General features: G+C 44.2%; 1 protein-coding gene and 2 long non-coding RNA genes across 7 annotated transcripts in view; 2 read left to right on the forward strand and 1 right to left on the reverse strand.

The window, feature by feature from the left end:
- SERGEF (secretion regulating guanine nucleotide exchange factor) overlaps positions 1 to 14714 on the reverse strand; it is a 117641-nt gene that overhangs the window by 98239 nt on the left and 4688 nt on the right. For all 5 annotated transcript variants that reach the window (XM_081202449.1, XM_081202448.1, XM_081202450.1 and 2 more), the window contains exons 3-8: positions 12241 to 12396; positions 11670 to 11764; positions 11368 to 11428; positions 10175 to 10288; positions 7943 to 8005; positions 7330 to 7488 (exon numbers count right to left, since the gene is read on the reverse strand). In XM_081202449.1, the coding sequence (XP_081058575.1) occupies positions 7330 to 7488; positions 7943 to 8005; positions 10175 to 10288; positions 11368 to 11428; positions 11670 to 11764; positions 12241 to 12396 (648 nt within the window). The remainder of the gene's footprint in view (positions 1 to 7329; positions 7489 to 7942; positions 8006 to 10174; positions 10289 to 11367; positions 11429 to 11669; positions 11765 to 12240; positions 12397 to 14714) is intronic.
- Positions 1 to 14714, forward strand: part of LOC308591734 — a 184298-nt gene that overhangs the window by 33457 nt on the left and 136127 nt on the right. The window lies entirely within an intron of this gene.
- Positions 3318 to 6092, forward strand: LOC308591716. The gene is made up of 3 exons (XR_014010229.1): positions 3318 to 3409; positions 5210 to 5350; positions 6031 to 6092. It is a non-coding gene; the product is annotated as an uncharacterized lncRNA (long non-coding RNA).

Here is a 14714-nt window from a genome sequence, read left to right on the forward strand (position 1 = left end):
CAAGATGTTTGTATGAGCAAGAAAGCATTGGCCAAGGCAGAACAAGTTCAAATCCACAAAAGAAATGAATGTACAATTCAATAAAGCATAATATCACACATCTCTCTCTCTCTCTCTCTCTCTCTATATATATATATATATACACATACATACTTGCTTTCGTAGATTTTCACGGGTACAGGAATGCAGGTTTTGGTGTCTTCGGGTGTCTTCCCGTGTAAGAGTTGGGGTGTCTAGGCGAAACGTCGCCTAGACACCCCAACTCTTACACGGGAAGACACCCGAAGACACCAAAACACATACATACATATATACACACACACACCCCACAATCATTTTCACATTCTGTTTCAAAGAGATAAATAGACATAAAGGGTGGGGATGAGGCATCTTGGCCGTCTGGCCTCGTGTTTAGAGTTCTGCACTTGAATCTGAGAGACCAGGATTTAAATTACCACTCAGAAGTGGGAAATTACAGGGTGTCAATGGGTAAGGCATTTTCTCTTTGTTCACCAGCTGTGGAAAAATGTGCCATAAAAGCAACTTGTTTATAGCAGGGCTTGGGTACTTATGGGCCTTCAAATGATATCAGATGCCAACTCCCATCAGCCCAGGTCAAAGTGGTCAATAGTCAGGGACGATGGAAGTTGTAGTATGGCGACATCTGGCAAGCCTAGATGTTCCCCACCTCTGAGCTTTACAGGGTTACTGGCGGGATTAATGTGGCCTGTAAAGAAATTAAGTAAAATAAGAATGGACAAAATAAAGAATACAATCTTATGAGATTTCAGCCTGTATCAAAGGGGTGGGGAACTGTGACAGCCTTTGCCAACCCTGTGTCCTGATATTGTGGACTACAGCTTCCATCAGTCCTAGTCAGCATGGCTGTGGAAGGCACAAATTTAGCAAGACTAATCTAGTTAGAGTGGTTGCATGAATCAAAGCCATTGTGCAGTAACTTCCTAATGATTCTGATTAGGTCTGCCTGCCCTTCCAATAAAGAACATATAAAAACCCTGCTGGCTGAGGTCAGAATCCTGTTTCCAACAGCAGCCAACCATATGCCTCTGGAAAGCCCACAAGAAGACATGGGAAATAGCACTGGTTGCCATACGTCTCAAACATATCTGTAATACCATAGTTGGTAGCAGTGTCCAGGTATAAATCAGCAAAACATAATTTTTTAATGCAAAACTAAAAAAAAGACACCAGCTTAACAACTTTGCCCAGTCTGGGTCTTTCCCCTCAGTTAGCTGGCAACCCTAGTGCTTATTCATATGGCTAAGTGGTAATAGATAATACATCTGGGGGCTGGAAACTCACTACTGTATGGGGATGCCAGTTGCTATGCCAGTGTATATCTATGTATGTGTATGCATGCATTGCAGGGGGTTGGACTAGATTACGCTTGGGATCACTTCCAACTCTACAGTTCTATGAATCTATGATTCTATAAACCAACTCCATATTCTAAACACTCGGTTGTTATGTTCTCCACCACACAGTTGAAAGACTTTGCCCTAGACAGATGTCCTAAGAGCATGAACTACATTTGAGGCAGGCCCAATATTTTGATTTTCAGCACATTTGTTTGGATATTTGATATTTGTTAATATCAGTGAGTTCGTTTCTCAGTTAAGTGTGTTTAGAATCATAGAGTGGCCCTGTCCTGAATTAAAATGAAGAAAGGAGAACATGTTTTTCAACACACAGCCCTCTACATTTTAACAATTTGGGGATAGTCACCCTAGATTATATACAAATTCCAAGGTTTAACTATATCTGTAGATGCATAAAACATTTCTAAAATATAGGGGGCATTTTTCATCAGATTAGCAACATTGGTTTCTATTGGATTCCAAACAATGGACAAATAGATAATGGCTCATTTGCATTTGTGATTCTCACAGTATCATTGGCTGAAGAGATGACTTTCTTTAAAAGGAACATCTACATAGCTCCCAACTAAACCCCTGTTCTACTATCTCTTTTTATAGCAAGAATTAGAGACTCTTATGGGAAGAGTAGGTGAATCTCCATGCCCCTTTAATATTCTGATTTTGACAGGGGATTCCAAGGGTACACTAGAGGGGATGGAAAACAAGAGAGAGAATATGTTAAAATCCAATATAAAAAAACATTAATATTCCTAAGAGCCTAGCCAAGGATGAGGTTGTTAACATAGCAGGAAGAACATTGTGCCATCTTCGGATGAATCATACTTAATGGATGCTCACAAGGCTTTTGTACAGCTCGTTTCCCAGTGTGTCAGGTAATGTCAATTATACAGCGGTTCCCCCCAAAACTGGACCTACTGAACATCTTCCAAGATCATAATGCCCACTCACATTATAAAGAGTCCATAACCCACCTACTCTCAGCAGCCGGAAACATTATAGCCAGACACTGGAGAGACCTGTCAGGAGTAAGCATGGACCAATGGTATCAAATAGTATGGGAAATAGCCATACTAGAAAAACTAACCAATAAACTGAAACTGATATGGGGACCAATAGAAGACGCCTTCACCCCAGTATGGTTCCCCTTTATCACATACATAGCCCAACAAAACAACAAGAATCTGCCGACAGCATACGAATCAATCTGGCTAACCTGATCCAAAAAGCCACCCACACACCCCACACTCACACACATAAACAAATCTAACTACGCCAACCAAAGACAACCAACCACACCCTAAAGGTAAAGGGTAAAGGGACCCCTGACCGTTAGGTCCAGTTGCAGACGACCCTGGGGTTGTGGCGCTCATCTTGCTTTACTGGCCGAAGGAGCCGGCGTTAGTCCGCAGACAGCTTCCAGGTCATGTGGCCAGCATGACTAAACCACTTCTGGTGAACCAGAGCAGCGCACAGAAACGCCGTTTACCTTCCCACCAGAGCAGTACCTATTTATCTACTTGCACTTTGACGTGCTTTCGAACTTCTAGGTTGGCAAAAGCAGGGACTGAGCAACAGGAGCTCACCCCGTCGCAGTGATTCGAACCACCAACCTTCTGATCGGCAATTCCTAGGCCAGAGGTTGGCAAACTAAGGCTCGCAGGCTGGATATGGCCCACTGGGCTCGTTAATCCGGCCCACATACCTTGAGGACCCTGCCGCCCACTAGGTCAGTTCCCGCGCTAAAAAGGCACGGCACGGAGGCCTCACCGTGTGGAGACTGACTTCCGTGACGTGGCATGGCTTCTGATTGGCTGTAGGAAGCTCCTGTAGCCAATCAAAAGCCGTGGATGCCTCTGGGCGCTGCCCCTTTCTTCCCACTGAGGTGGCCAATGGGAGGAAGCAGCCGAGTGGGAAGGAAGCAGCAGCAGCAAGGAGGCTGCCTCCACCTCCCAGGTCAGCGGCATGGGCTCTGTGCCAAGATGGAGGACACCGACACTGCCAAAGAGGAGGTGGCGTCGACGGCTGCAGCATGAGTGGCATCGCCGGGCAGGGGCCTTTTGGGAAGGGGGTGCTTTCGGGAGGGGTGGGTCTGGCCTCCCACAAGGTATGAGGGACAGTGGACCGGCCCCCTCCTAAAAAAGTTTGCTGACCCCTGCCCTAGGCTCTGTGGTTTAGACCACAGCGCCACCAGCACCCTGATAACCACACCCGAGGCCACCCCTAACCTCTTTCACCACCAATGAAATATAACAAGCAAATAGTAAAAGAATCCATACAAGCGACGCTGACACAAAACCCCACATGTACACTAAGTAGAAGAATAGAAGCATAACCACCCCACCCCACCCCCTTCACCATGTCCCCCTCTTTTCCTCCCAACCTAATACTGCATGCAACGCTAATGTCTCACAACAAATGAAATTGATCTGTAGAAAGCGCAACTCGAAAAAAGAGACAATGCACATATTTTTGTAAACTAAGAAATCGTTAACAAATAATAAAAATAAAATTATACAGCGGTTCTAGGGAGGTTTTACTAAAGGTTTATGGAGCTCTCTCCTTAATACAATAGGGAGTGGTCACTGCCATTTCATTTCCAGAACTCTCCAGCTCTCCCCAGCTTGCTCACACAACCTGTGCTATCTATTGTGGCGCAATTCTCTGAAGGGAAAGTGTTTGACGGCTTATCTTCTTCCATCTCAGTCACTAATTTCCATCTCTCACATCATCCCATTGTCTAAGGAAAGTCAGTAAGACCTAATGAAACGCTATCAAGATCACTACCACGGACATGTTCTTTTACCTTTTGGGGAGGTGGGGTGGAGGGTCTGCAAACTGCCTTAGGAGGTAGGTTTAGGTATCCAGTACCTTTCAATGCAAATTACTAGGGTAGTTTATAAAGGAAAGCACAAGCCCTTTTCAGGCATTATGCAAGTCAAACTGTGTCGAAGGCACGGCACTAGCCCCCTTCCCTTGAGGCCTAACCTGGCTGCATTCAGCAGCAATGGGGGGGGGGAGCTTGGAAGTATGTTCGCTTGAGCACTCTTACAAGCCCCGCCAGGATCAGGAACCCTGGGCGATCGGTGTCCCCGATTTGCAGGGAGGCTTGTAATCATGCTCAAGTGAGCATGCTTGAAGGCCTCCTTCAGACCTTGCTACTGAACGCAGCAGAGGCAGAGGTAGAGGCGGTGAGCTCGTGTGCATGGCCCCACACTTCCAACATGGTTTGACCTTTACAACACCTGAGGAGGACTACAGAATCCTAAAAATACAACAATAAAGTGTCAAACAGTTCTTTAAAAAGAGCACAGTCAAAGTGGCAATGACACAAACATATGGTAAAGTTCCTCGGATGGTAAATGCCTGGAATTTGTTTTTTTTAAAGACTTTTCCTCGCATTAAAAAGGTGTTGAAAGAGATATAAAGAAAGCCTTCCTGAGAAGAGACCATACCTCTGCCAATATCACTTAATGACAGACTAGCAGCAATTTGAACCTAGATCTGCCATGTACAAACCCCAGTGATGTATCCACTGCACCACATTGTCCCTCAAGGACTTGAAGACTACAATTTAACATTGAGAAGAGGAGCAGTAGGGAAGAAAGGAAAAATACAGTGCTAATTTCCAAAAAGAATGCTGGTGATTTACACCAAGTAGTTTAATTTCAATCTATAGCAAGTGTGAGCAACTTTTTTTCTGTCCAAACTCCTTCAGCTCTGTTATTTTTATTATTATTATTATTATTATTATTATTATTATTATTATTATTATTATTTATTAAATTTCTACACAATCCTTTCCCCCAAAGCAAGTAATCTGTTGGAGGCCTCATGTTGGTGTTGGGCAAAGACAAATACGTTCTAGATGAACAATTAAGGGGAAGAAAGATCCCCCGTTCTCTGTTTTCACCATGGCTACCTCAGAGGAGAATTCTCAACCCTACACAGAAGTAAGGCCCACTGGGTTTGGTGGGGTTACTCTCAAGCAAGTATACAGATGGTATTGTCTTGCTGTTTTTAGTACAAAAGGCCAATGTACCTACCAGGGCCAGCCCACCTAAAAGTAAAGGTAAAGCAGCTGTCTCGGGCAGCAGGATCCACGGGGCAGCAGATGTGGTGTAATCTTTATTCAGGACCAGCCCACCCATGAGGCAAGGAGAGGTGACTGCATCAGGGGCTGGGCTCACCAGGGCAGCAAATACCAATGTAGATCATCCTGCTCCCCATTCTTCCTCCTGATGTCAATCTTCCCCTTACCCCTTCTTCCCTGGCATGGAGGCCGGAGCAATTTTGGATCCCAACTATAAGCTGAAGGAGCAGCAGCTGCAGAGAGCTTGCTTTGGCCCTTCCCAACTAATAAGCGGTAATGCCTGAGTATACTTTCTTCCTCCTCCCCATCCATTTTCCTTTTCTAAATACATTTTAGACTGGAAGCCTATGGGGCTTCTGTATATGCTGGGAGCCACCCAGAGCGGCTGGGGCAACCCAGTCAGATAGGCAGGGTACAAATAAGAAAACTGTTGTTGTTGTTGATCGTTGTATGCCACTCTGAGAGTCTTTTTCAGCTGAATAGCAGGATAAAAATACTTAAAATAAATAATAAAAGTTTTTTATTGTGCTGTTTCCCCAGAGGCATGATGGTGCATCGTTCCTCTGAGACTCTTTACAGCTCCCATTGGATTTTTACAGCAGGCAACAATGTAAGAGAGTGTTCTCTCTCTCTCTCTCTCTCTCTCTCTCTCTCTCTCTCTCTCTGTGTGTGTGTGTGTGTGTGTGTTTTAAAAAATAACCCTTCTGGGGAAGGAGCTTGTAAGTCTTTGGTTGTACCAAGAATTTCTTTACCCAATTTTACAGTAATTTGATTTGATAGTACATGACAAACGGATTAATGGATTTATTCGAGAGAACACCGAGATAAATAAACTTCCTTAATTAAAGCTGTCTTCGTTATCAGCCATACCAGTTTGTGGAAAGCACTTGTTCTGAACTGAGGATGACTCACCTTTCGTAAGGCTTAAGACTATCATTCTCTCTCCTGTTCTTCACCACCCTTCTGCTATATTTAGGACTGCCTTCAGTCAAACAACTTCTATGTTATCCTTATGTAACCTAATTTACATCGGCAGCATTACAGAGCCCAGCCTCATCATCATGAGAAATATAAACGATAAGCAGCAAGTTTCAGCTTTGATTGCGCACTTCTGCAGTTCTTTGGCAATGCAGCCTGCAAGCACAGAGCACATGCAAAGAGGTGGCACAATGGCACCCTCATATACCCTCCTTGGCACTCATCAAGACCCCTTCTTAATTTTAATTTTTTAAAATTTAAATTAGGCGTGTATTTTTACCACTTTTTTGCTGGTGGGGGTGTTTTGACTGAACCAGGCTACTATGTTGGGGAGGGAGTTTCCCTGGGCAACTGGTTACTGGTCCTCAGAAGGATGCAAAGCTATTCAAACAGCAACTCGTGCAACAAACCTGCCTTCTTCTTCCTTTCCATATCACAAGTACTACTTCTGAATTGGAGCTGGATTCCCCTAACCCAGTGCACTAGTGGAAGCCAGCATAAGGACTCCTGCCAGCTCAACAAGACCACTCCCTCCTCCCACAAATCTGCACTGGAAGGTCAGGAGAACGCCCAGAATGATGCATGGGGAAGAGGGAAATCACCCTGTCTGTCAAGCAGAACAAGCAGAAATGCTTGCACTGGCAGAACAACCATCAAAATGGGAACTTCAGCAATTGTGGGGAGGGGGAACCAACACAGTTCAGCCCTAAAGCCTAAATCACACATTTCCCACATTTCTAAATGCAAAAGCCACACTGTCCAAACAACTCAACCTGAAAGCACTTTTTTAAGAAACCATCCAAACATCACTTTCGGTAAACAAAGTATTTTTATATGCAGCATGCACAGTTGATGTCCTACCTGTCTGTGCCACCATGTGCGTCCATCCATTCCAGACTCTTCTGACCTTTTCGCCTCCAAAATAGTGGGTTTCTATCTTCTGGGGTTTCAAAAGAAAATCATCTTTGCTCACTAACTGCTTGTGTCTGTTGCTCCCCCAAACATATAACTCTCCTTCATCTTAAAGAAGAAAAGGAACATATTAAAAAAGGGAAGTTAAAGGACACAAAAATGTTGACTAAATGTCATTTTACAGTTGCACATCTGTTCTCTGTCTAGTCTTTGAAACAGATGAACAAACATTCTAAGAAAAGTAATGCACTCAATTTTTTAAAGTGGCAACAGACTCTACAAGCACAAAAAGCATATATTTCTGTGTACACAACTGGAGCTGCAACTTAATTCTCTATGCAATACATGTTGTATGTTTGAGGAGGATCACAAGCCTGTTTTAAATGTGGCAGGAGCAGGAAGCATGTTATGAGGGCAGCTAGATTAAATCTGAACAAAAACGGGGACACACATCTTACAGGAAAGGGGATGAACTAGTCTCGGAGACAAAATATTTTTCATGGTTCAACAGACAGACATCACTTTGTCCAAAGCTACAGCCAACCAAACAAAAGAAACTCACCTGTGAGTGATGTGACATGATGCGACCCAGAAGTGATGCTCTTTACTTTGATGTTTTCTAGACCTAGGACAATAACCCATTATTTTCTGTTAGCTGGAGAGGGATACTTCCTTTGTTGTTGTTGTTGTTGTTGTTGTTTGGATTTGATATCCCGCCTTTCACTCCCCTTAAGGAGTCTCAAAGCGGCTAACATTCTCCTTTCCCTTCCTCCCCCACAACAAACACTCTGTGAGGTGAGTGGGGCTGAGAGGCTTCAAAGAAGTGTGACTGGCCCAAGGTCACCCAGCAGCTGCATGTGGAGGAGCGGAGACGCGAACCCGGTTCCCCAGATTACATGACTACCGCTCTTAACCACTACACCACACTGGAATACAGAATGCCACAACACAACACACAGCTGCATAGGAGAGCTAACAAAAGCTGTTTGTGCAGGCTCTTTGGGAAGCTACTTGGGCCATGTCAGGTTACTACCTCCCCAACTAATTTTATAGATCACAGCTCATCTATATGCATCTAAGATATTAAAGAAAAGAAAAAGGGGAACACTAACTTTTGACAACCATAGGGTGGTTAATTAGGCTATCAGAGAAGAGTACAAGGCCACAAGGAGAGAACAACACTGCCAAGAGGAGAGAGAGAGGTGAGGATGAGCTAAGGAACATATTGTTACTGTGCAGAGCCTAATAATGTAAACAGACCTAAAAGACATTTTGATTTGGCTTATTATTCTGCACTCCACAAAACAGGAAAGGGGAAAGGGTTGCAAGTTTTTTGGGTACTGGCTCTTAACTGGTGCATTCAGCAACTGCAAGCCACAATAGGACAGTGGATAGTTCAACCTGCTAACAGCAATCAGTGTCGAGGAGGCAGGGAAGGGATCATAATGCTTAAAACATTCCTAACAGAAGGTATATTGTTCCTGAGCATACAACTGGCTCCCATTGCCAGCTTGGCCAAATGACCAGAACTCCAGTTCCTGGGCAGAAGGAATAACCTCTCGAAGTGCTATCTGTGTGTTTATTACAGTGGTACCTCTGGTTACGAATGCTTCTGGTTACGCACACTGCAGGTTATGAGATCTGCTAACCTGGAAGTAGCTGCTCCTGGTTAGGAACTTTGCCCCAGGATGAGAGCAGAAATTGCGCACTAGAAGCACGTGCGCAGCGGGAGCCACCATTAGCGAAAGCATGCCTCAGGATAAGAACAGTTTCCAGTTACAAACATATCTCCGGAACGGATTCAGTTCATAACCAAAGGTACCACTGCATATCAATTTCACCAGCTCCGCCTGATAACAAGAGTTTTCAAACAATGTTATTTGACAAAAGAGATTTGTGATGTAAACATCTTAACATAACACTGCAAAGTACATGAGAAACTGTCAGACCAATTCCCAGCGTTAACATATTTTAACTGCTATAAGAATAAATCCATATTCCCAGTTTTCTCTTCTTGAGACAAGGACAAAGATGTGTTTTGTATCTTGTTCCTGACAAAGAGGAACCTGAAGGCCAGGATAGGGCATAAACTATCCATTTCTTCATTCACCATTTGTTTCCCACGGTTTCTCTTTTCCCTCCATTTCTCTCCTTTCTCCCTCTGACTGAGGCCCTCCGGGGGAAAACTTCTGAAAAATCCAACTGGGAAGGGACTGTACTTATACAGATTGCAACATACTTCTCTTCTTCAGAAAAGAAAGCAAATAAATTGAGATTGAAAGTTTGTTTCCTAGTGGATTCTTCTTGGATCATGTTGCATAAGTTTTATGTCAACGACAGTAGGTTCCAGTTAGTTTCCAGGACCAATTCAAGGTGCTGGTGCTTACTGATAAAAGCTTATATGGCGAGAAGCATTGCAACAATAATAATAAAGGACAGTTCAGGATCAACATCCAAAAGTTCACCATTAAAACACTACATATGACTCTCTCTGTGCTGGGCATTCTCTGGGCTGAGTGATGTGTTCTGCAAAAGACAGAGTCTCAGGTGCCAAGTATATGGCTGGGGTTTGTGTTTGGGCTGATTGGGAATGGAATCAGAGAGTGCTAAGGGAATGCGATACATGCTATTACAGCAACAACAGAGCAGCATCTGAGGACTTAGGAAAGGAGTGATCAGTATCATTGGGTATAGCCACAAATAATGGCTGGCTACTAAGGCAAGCCAAAATTTGTGGACCCCTTGCTTGCACATGACATGCTTGATCCATACCTTAAATATTTAGATAACAAACCTGTTACTTTGCAAGGCTCTTTAGCCCTCCAAAAAGATGGAACCATCTGTCCTTGGCATGCCCGCTTCGCCTGAGATGCCATGCCAACTCCCCACTGGAAGACTGAACCATTTTCTTTTCAGCATGTACATGCAAAAGGAAAATGAAATATTCATGTTAAAGGCTATTCCCCTGCTAAAAGACATTGGGTGGTGGTGGGGGGGTGTTACTATTTTTACTAATGCAAATATTAACCTGGAAAACGTAAACACATAAATTATAGAATAACAAAACAATCTAGCAGGAGAAATTCTCAACGCCCCAAATAACAGTACGCTAGGTTCGAGACAACGTCACGCATCTGGTTTTTAAGGTGTACATTAATATATTAAGCAGATACCTCATGTAATAAATGAATAAGGCCAATGTTTAGTACACACATAGACGGAGCTGCAATTAGATGCAGCTTCCTGGAGATTTGGTGGCAGGTTCAGGTTTGACCCTCTGTGATTTGTGAAACGGTTGTAAGCTGCTCAAGAGTCCAGGCAACAATGTCATAAACCACAGGAGAAACTTCCATGGAATTTGCTGATAGGCCATTTGCACTTATTTGGTGATTATGACAAAGCTCTGCCAGTTGCAGAGATCTTCTCTGTGACTGTGCCTTATCAATCACTCCTTAAGTGATGATGGTAAGCCCATGTACACTTATTGAAGCTATGTATACCAAGGTGACCTGCAAACACAAGGAGCCTCCTAATGCAGAGGTGGGGAACCTCAGGCCTGGGGACCAGATGTGGTCCTCTAGGCCTCTCTGTCTGGCTCTTGGGGGGAAACCCACAGCCAGATATGCACCACTACCTCAGACACTGTGCTAGGGCTTGCATGGTGTCAGAAACTATGTCGCTATCAGGCCTTCCTAATTAATTTACAAACTAACATGAAATATCAACCCACCCTGATGAGCAACACTAGGGTAACGGCAAGTGATTATAAGCAGGCTTCTAAGGTATATTAGACTGAGGTATCAGCCTGTCAGTGAATAACTGGGGATGAAGTATTTTTAATTGCTTCACAGCTTCCTCTAAATCACATAACAATTATAGCTGTGGATACACACCCATCATCTGAGACAGTGTAACAGTTTTTATGTTGTTACATGGTTGCAACTTTTAGTAAGGAACTACCGGGTATGTACTGTATTAATAACTCACCAGTTACAGCTACTGCATGTCTGAGCCCAGCAGCAACATTCACTACTTTGTCCTGTATCGTCTTTCAGACAAGGAAGAAAAAACATATTTACATTCTCTTTCACAACTCTACAATACAGAACAATATTTTTTAGCCATGCTATTGAAATTTTCAGAAGCCATTAATGAACGTGTAGTCCAGCATGCATGATACAAAGGAAACATCAAAAGCTGTTGATCCACAGTCAAGTGGCATATGGAAGGAATCATCATACAACTGGACATAATGGTGAATTTAAATGTTTGTGCTGATAGCACCTCACCTTAATTTTCTGTGGGACAGCATTTCCTCCTGAGGCATCAGGAACTCCGAGTTGCCCAAAAGAATGAGACCCACAAGATAACACCTGACCATTTCCTGCAAGATAGAACAGCACTGGAAATCTTCACATTTCTATTGTTTACCTCAAGGAGATACCTAGGGCACTGGAGTCCATTTCCCCACTAGTAAGAAACAGGTTCATTTTTATTAAAAGTCACATCTATGCCTCATTGATGGCGATGGAATAAGACTACTACTAACTTAAGACCCATTCACTTCCAAACTTCACTGGATCTAATCTTTGCTACACAGTAACCTTTGAAACTAAGGCCATGGGGCAAGTGCAAGGTCAAGGCTAACTGTCTTGGCTAACAGCTCATTTTCTTAACCATTATGCTACAGCAGCACTCGGCTGAATGCACAGTCTTCCATTTCCAAAAAGTCAACAATTTATAGCCTTGTGATTTTACATATAGCTCACTGTAAAGCTTTTGAACAGTTATGGAGACCCGGATAAAGCTTGGAGCTTTCACATCATGTAACACTTGTTTCCGCCTAGTTGCTAGATTTACCTGTAAGTATGATGGTAAAATCCCAGCCACAGGCAACTTGTACAACAGGACAACCAGACAGGGAAAGGCATAATGTAAAATGTTCCACATCTTCAGTATGACCAAGTCCCAACTGCCCATCTTTATTTTGGCCACATAAAAAGAGTTCTCCAGTGTCTGCAAAATGAACAAATACTATCAGGAACATATGCAAAATAAAAACATATGCATATTTTGACCCAATATTCACTGGCACTTTAAGACCCAATAATTGTTATTTGTCCAGAAAACTCGAGGGAGTGTTCATACTAACAATGCACAGTCCTCTCTTTCTCATTTAAAGAACTGTACTCCAGAAATGACTGAAGCACTAGGCTAGTGATGGGGAACCTGTGATGCTCCAGATGTTGTCAGGCTCCAAGTCACACCATCTGTTCACATGGTGAATGGAGCTTATAGGAGTCCAACAGCATCTGGAGGGGCACAGGTCCCTCATCCCGACACTAGGCAGTCCAAAGATAAAATGAATCACATTGAGAAACAACACTGAACGCTACAGTTACGTCTCCAAGGCTTCAACTGGGGCCATAGGCGCCGACTCCATGGGGCTTGAGGGGGCCCGAGCCCCCTCAAAAATTCGTTTGGGGGGGCTCAGCCCCCCCAATAATCTCGGGCGGCGGTGGGCGCGTCCGCGGCTTTTATAGGGCGCCCGGCGCGCACCAGCTCAATAACGGGCACCGGTGCGGCGGGGGGCGCCGGGCCGGGGGAGGGGGGCGGCCGGCCTGTCTCCTTGGCAACCCCATTGAGCAGCGCCGGCTCCCCCGGGAGGGCCATCCCCCCGCGCCGCCGATCGCCAACACCGCCGACGCTGTGGCTGCCCGAGCCCGAGCCAGAGCCAAAGCCAAAGCCCGAGCCAGAGCCAGAGCCAGAGCCAGAGCCAGTCAGTCAGGAAGGAAGGAGAAATGGGGAGGGAGACGAGGGAGGAAAATTGCGCGCAGGGTGAAGAAAGGAGAAGGGCGAACGAGACGAGCTTCCAACCCAAAAAAGGGCTGGAAGACTGGGAGGATGCAGGATCGGGAAAGAAAGCGACGCCTTCCCCGCCCGCGACATCGCCCGCTTGTCATTGGCAGCGCAGCGGGCGCCCAGAGGGGCTGGGCACCGGCGCAGGGCCGCTCCGCAGCCGCGGAGGACAGCTGCGCGGCTAGCAAGGCGCGCCGCGTAGAGCGCGGCCCTTGTGTGGCCCGGTGGCCAGGCAAGCTCGGGCGGGGACCCCCATGCGAATCTAAGACGGGAGAAGAGGGCAGAGCAAAGGGGGTCCCTTCCCCAACCTCCGGCTCTGAGACTTCCCTGCGCCCCAGAAAAGCGAAAGGATTTTCTCTTCTTTTTTTTTATAAATATTTTATTAAGTTTTCAAATACAAAGTTAGAAACATACACTGAAGAAAAAAGTAAAAGAACAAGAAAAAGAAAAAAAGAAAAAGAAGAAAAGAAAACCAACCATTCAACACATTTTTTATATAACTAACTGGACTTCCTCGCATCTCCCTTACCCTGCATTCTTTATAATAAAGATATCAGATTATTACCTTGTTTCGTACCTTATTTTGTACTTTTCAAATACTATACCTCTAAATTTAACATACTTTTCATCAGTTACTTATATCTTAAATTAAACATAGTATTACCTTAGATTTTGACCTTTTCTTACTTAAAATATAATTTCCTGTTTCCCAAATCTAATTGCTGAAGCTATAGTTTCCGAATCGTGTAAATTTTTAACATTCATACAACTTATATTGTTTTTGTAAATAGTCCTTAAGTTTTTTCCAGTCTTCCGTTGTTTCTTCTCCCAAATCTCGGATTCTGCCAGTCATTTCAGCCAGTTCCATGTAGTCCATCAATTGCGTCTGCCACTCTTCCAGTGTGGGCAAATCTTGTGTCTTCCAATATTTTGCGATAAGTATTCTTGCTGCTGTAGTTGCATACATAAAGAAAGTTCTATCCTTCTTTAACACTTTCTGGCCAACAATGCCCAAGAGGAAGGCCTCTGGTTTCTTGGGAAAGGTATACTTAAATACCTTTTTTAACTCATTATAGATCATTTCCCAGGTGGTCTTCACTTTTGGACAAGTCCACCAGAGGTGAAAGAATGTCCCTTCAGCCTCCTTACATTTCCAACATTTATTATCAGACAGGTGATATATTTTTGCAAGCTTGACTGGGGTCATGTACCACCTATAAAACATTTTCATAATATTTTCCTTCAAGGCATTACATGCCGTGAATTTCATTCCGGTGGTCCATAACCTTTCCCAGTCCTCAAACATGATGTTATACCCAATATCCTGAGCCCATTTTATCATGGCTGATTTGACTGTCTCATCCTGAGTGATTTTCTCTTCAACCTGCCCTCCATCCTCTTGCAGAAAACTCTTTGCCTGCCCTGCCCGTATCTCGTTTTTGCTTTTTAATTCCACACACGCACCCTTCGGACTT

Source organism: Podarcis bocagei (genome assembly GCF_964188305.1).
Source record: "Podarcis bocagei genome assembly, chromosome: 1".
In the NCBI taxonomy this organism is placed as follows: Eukaryota; Metazoa; Chordata; class Lepidosauria; order Squamata; family Lacertidae; genus Podarcis; species Podarcis bocagei.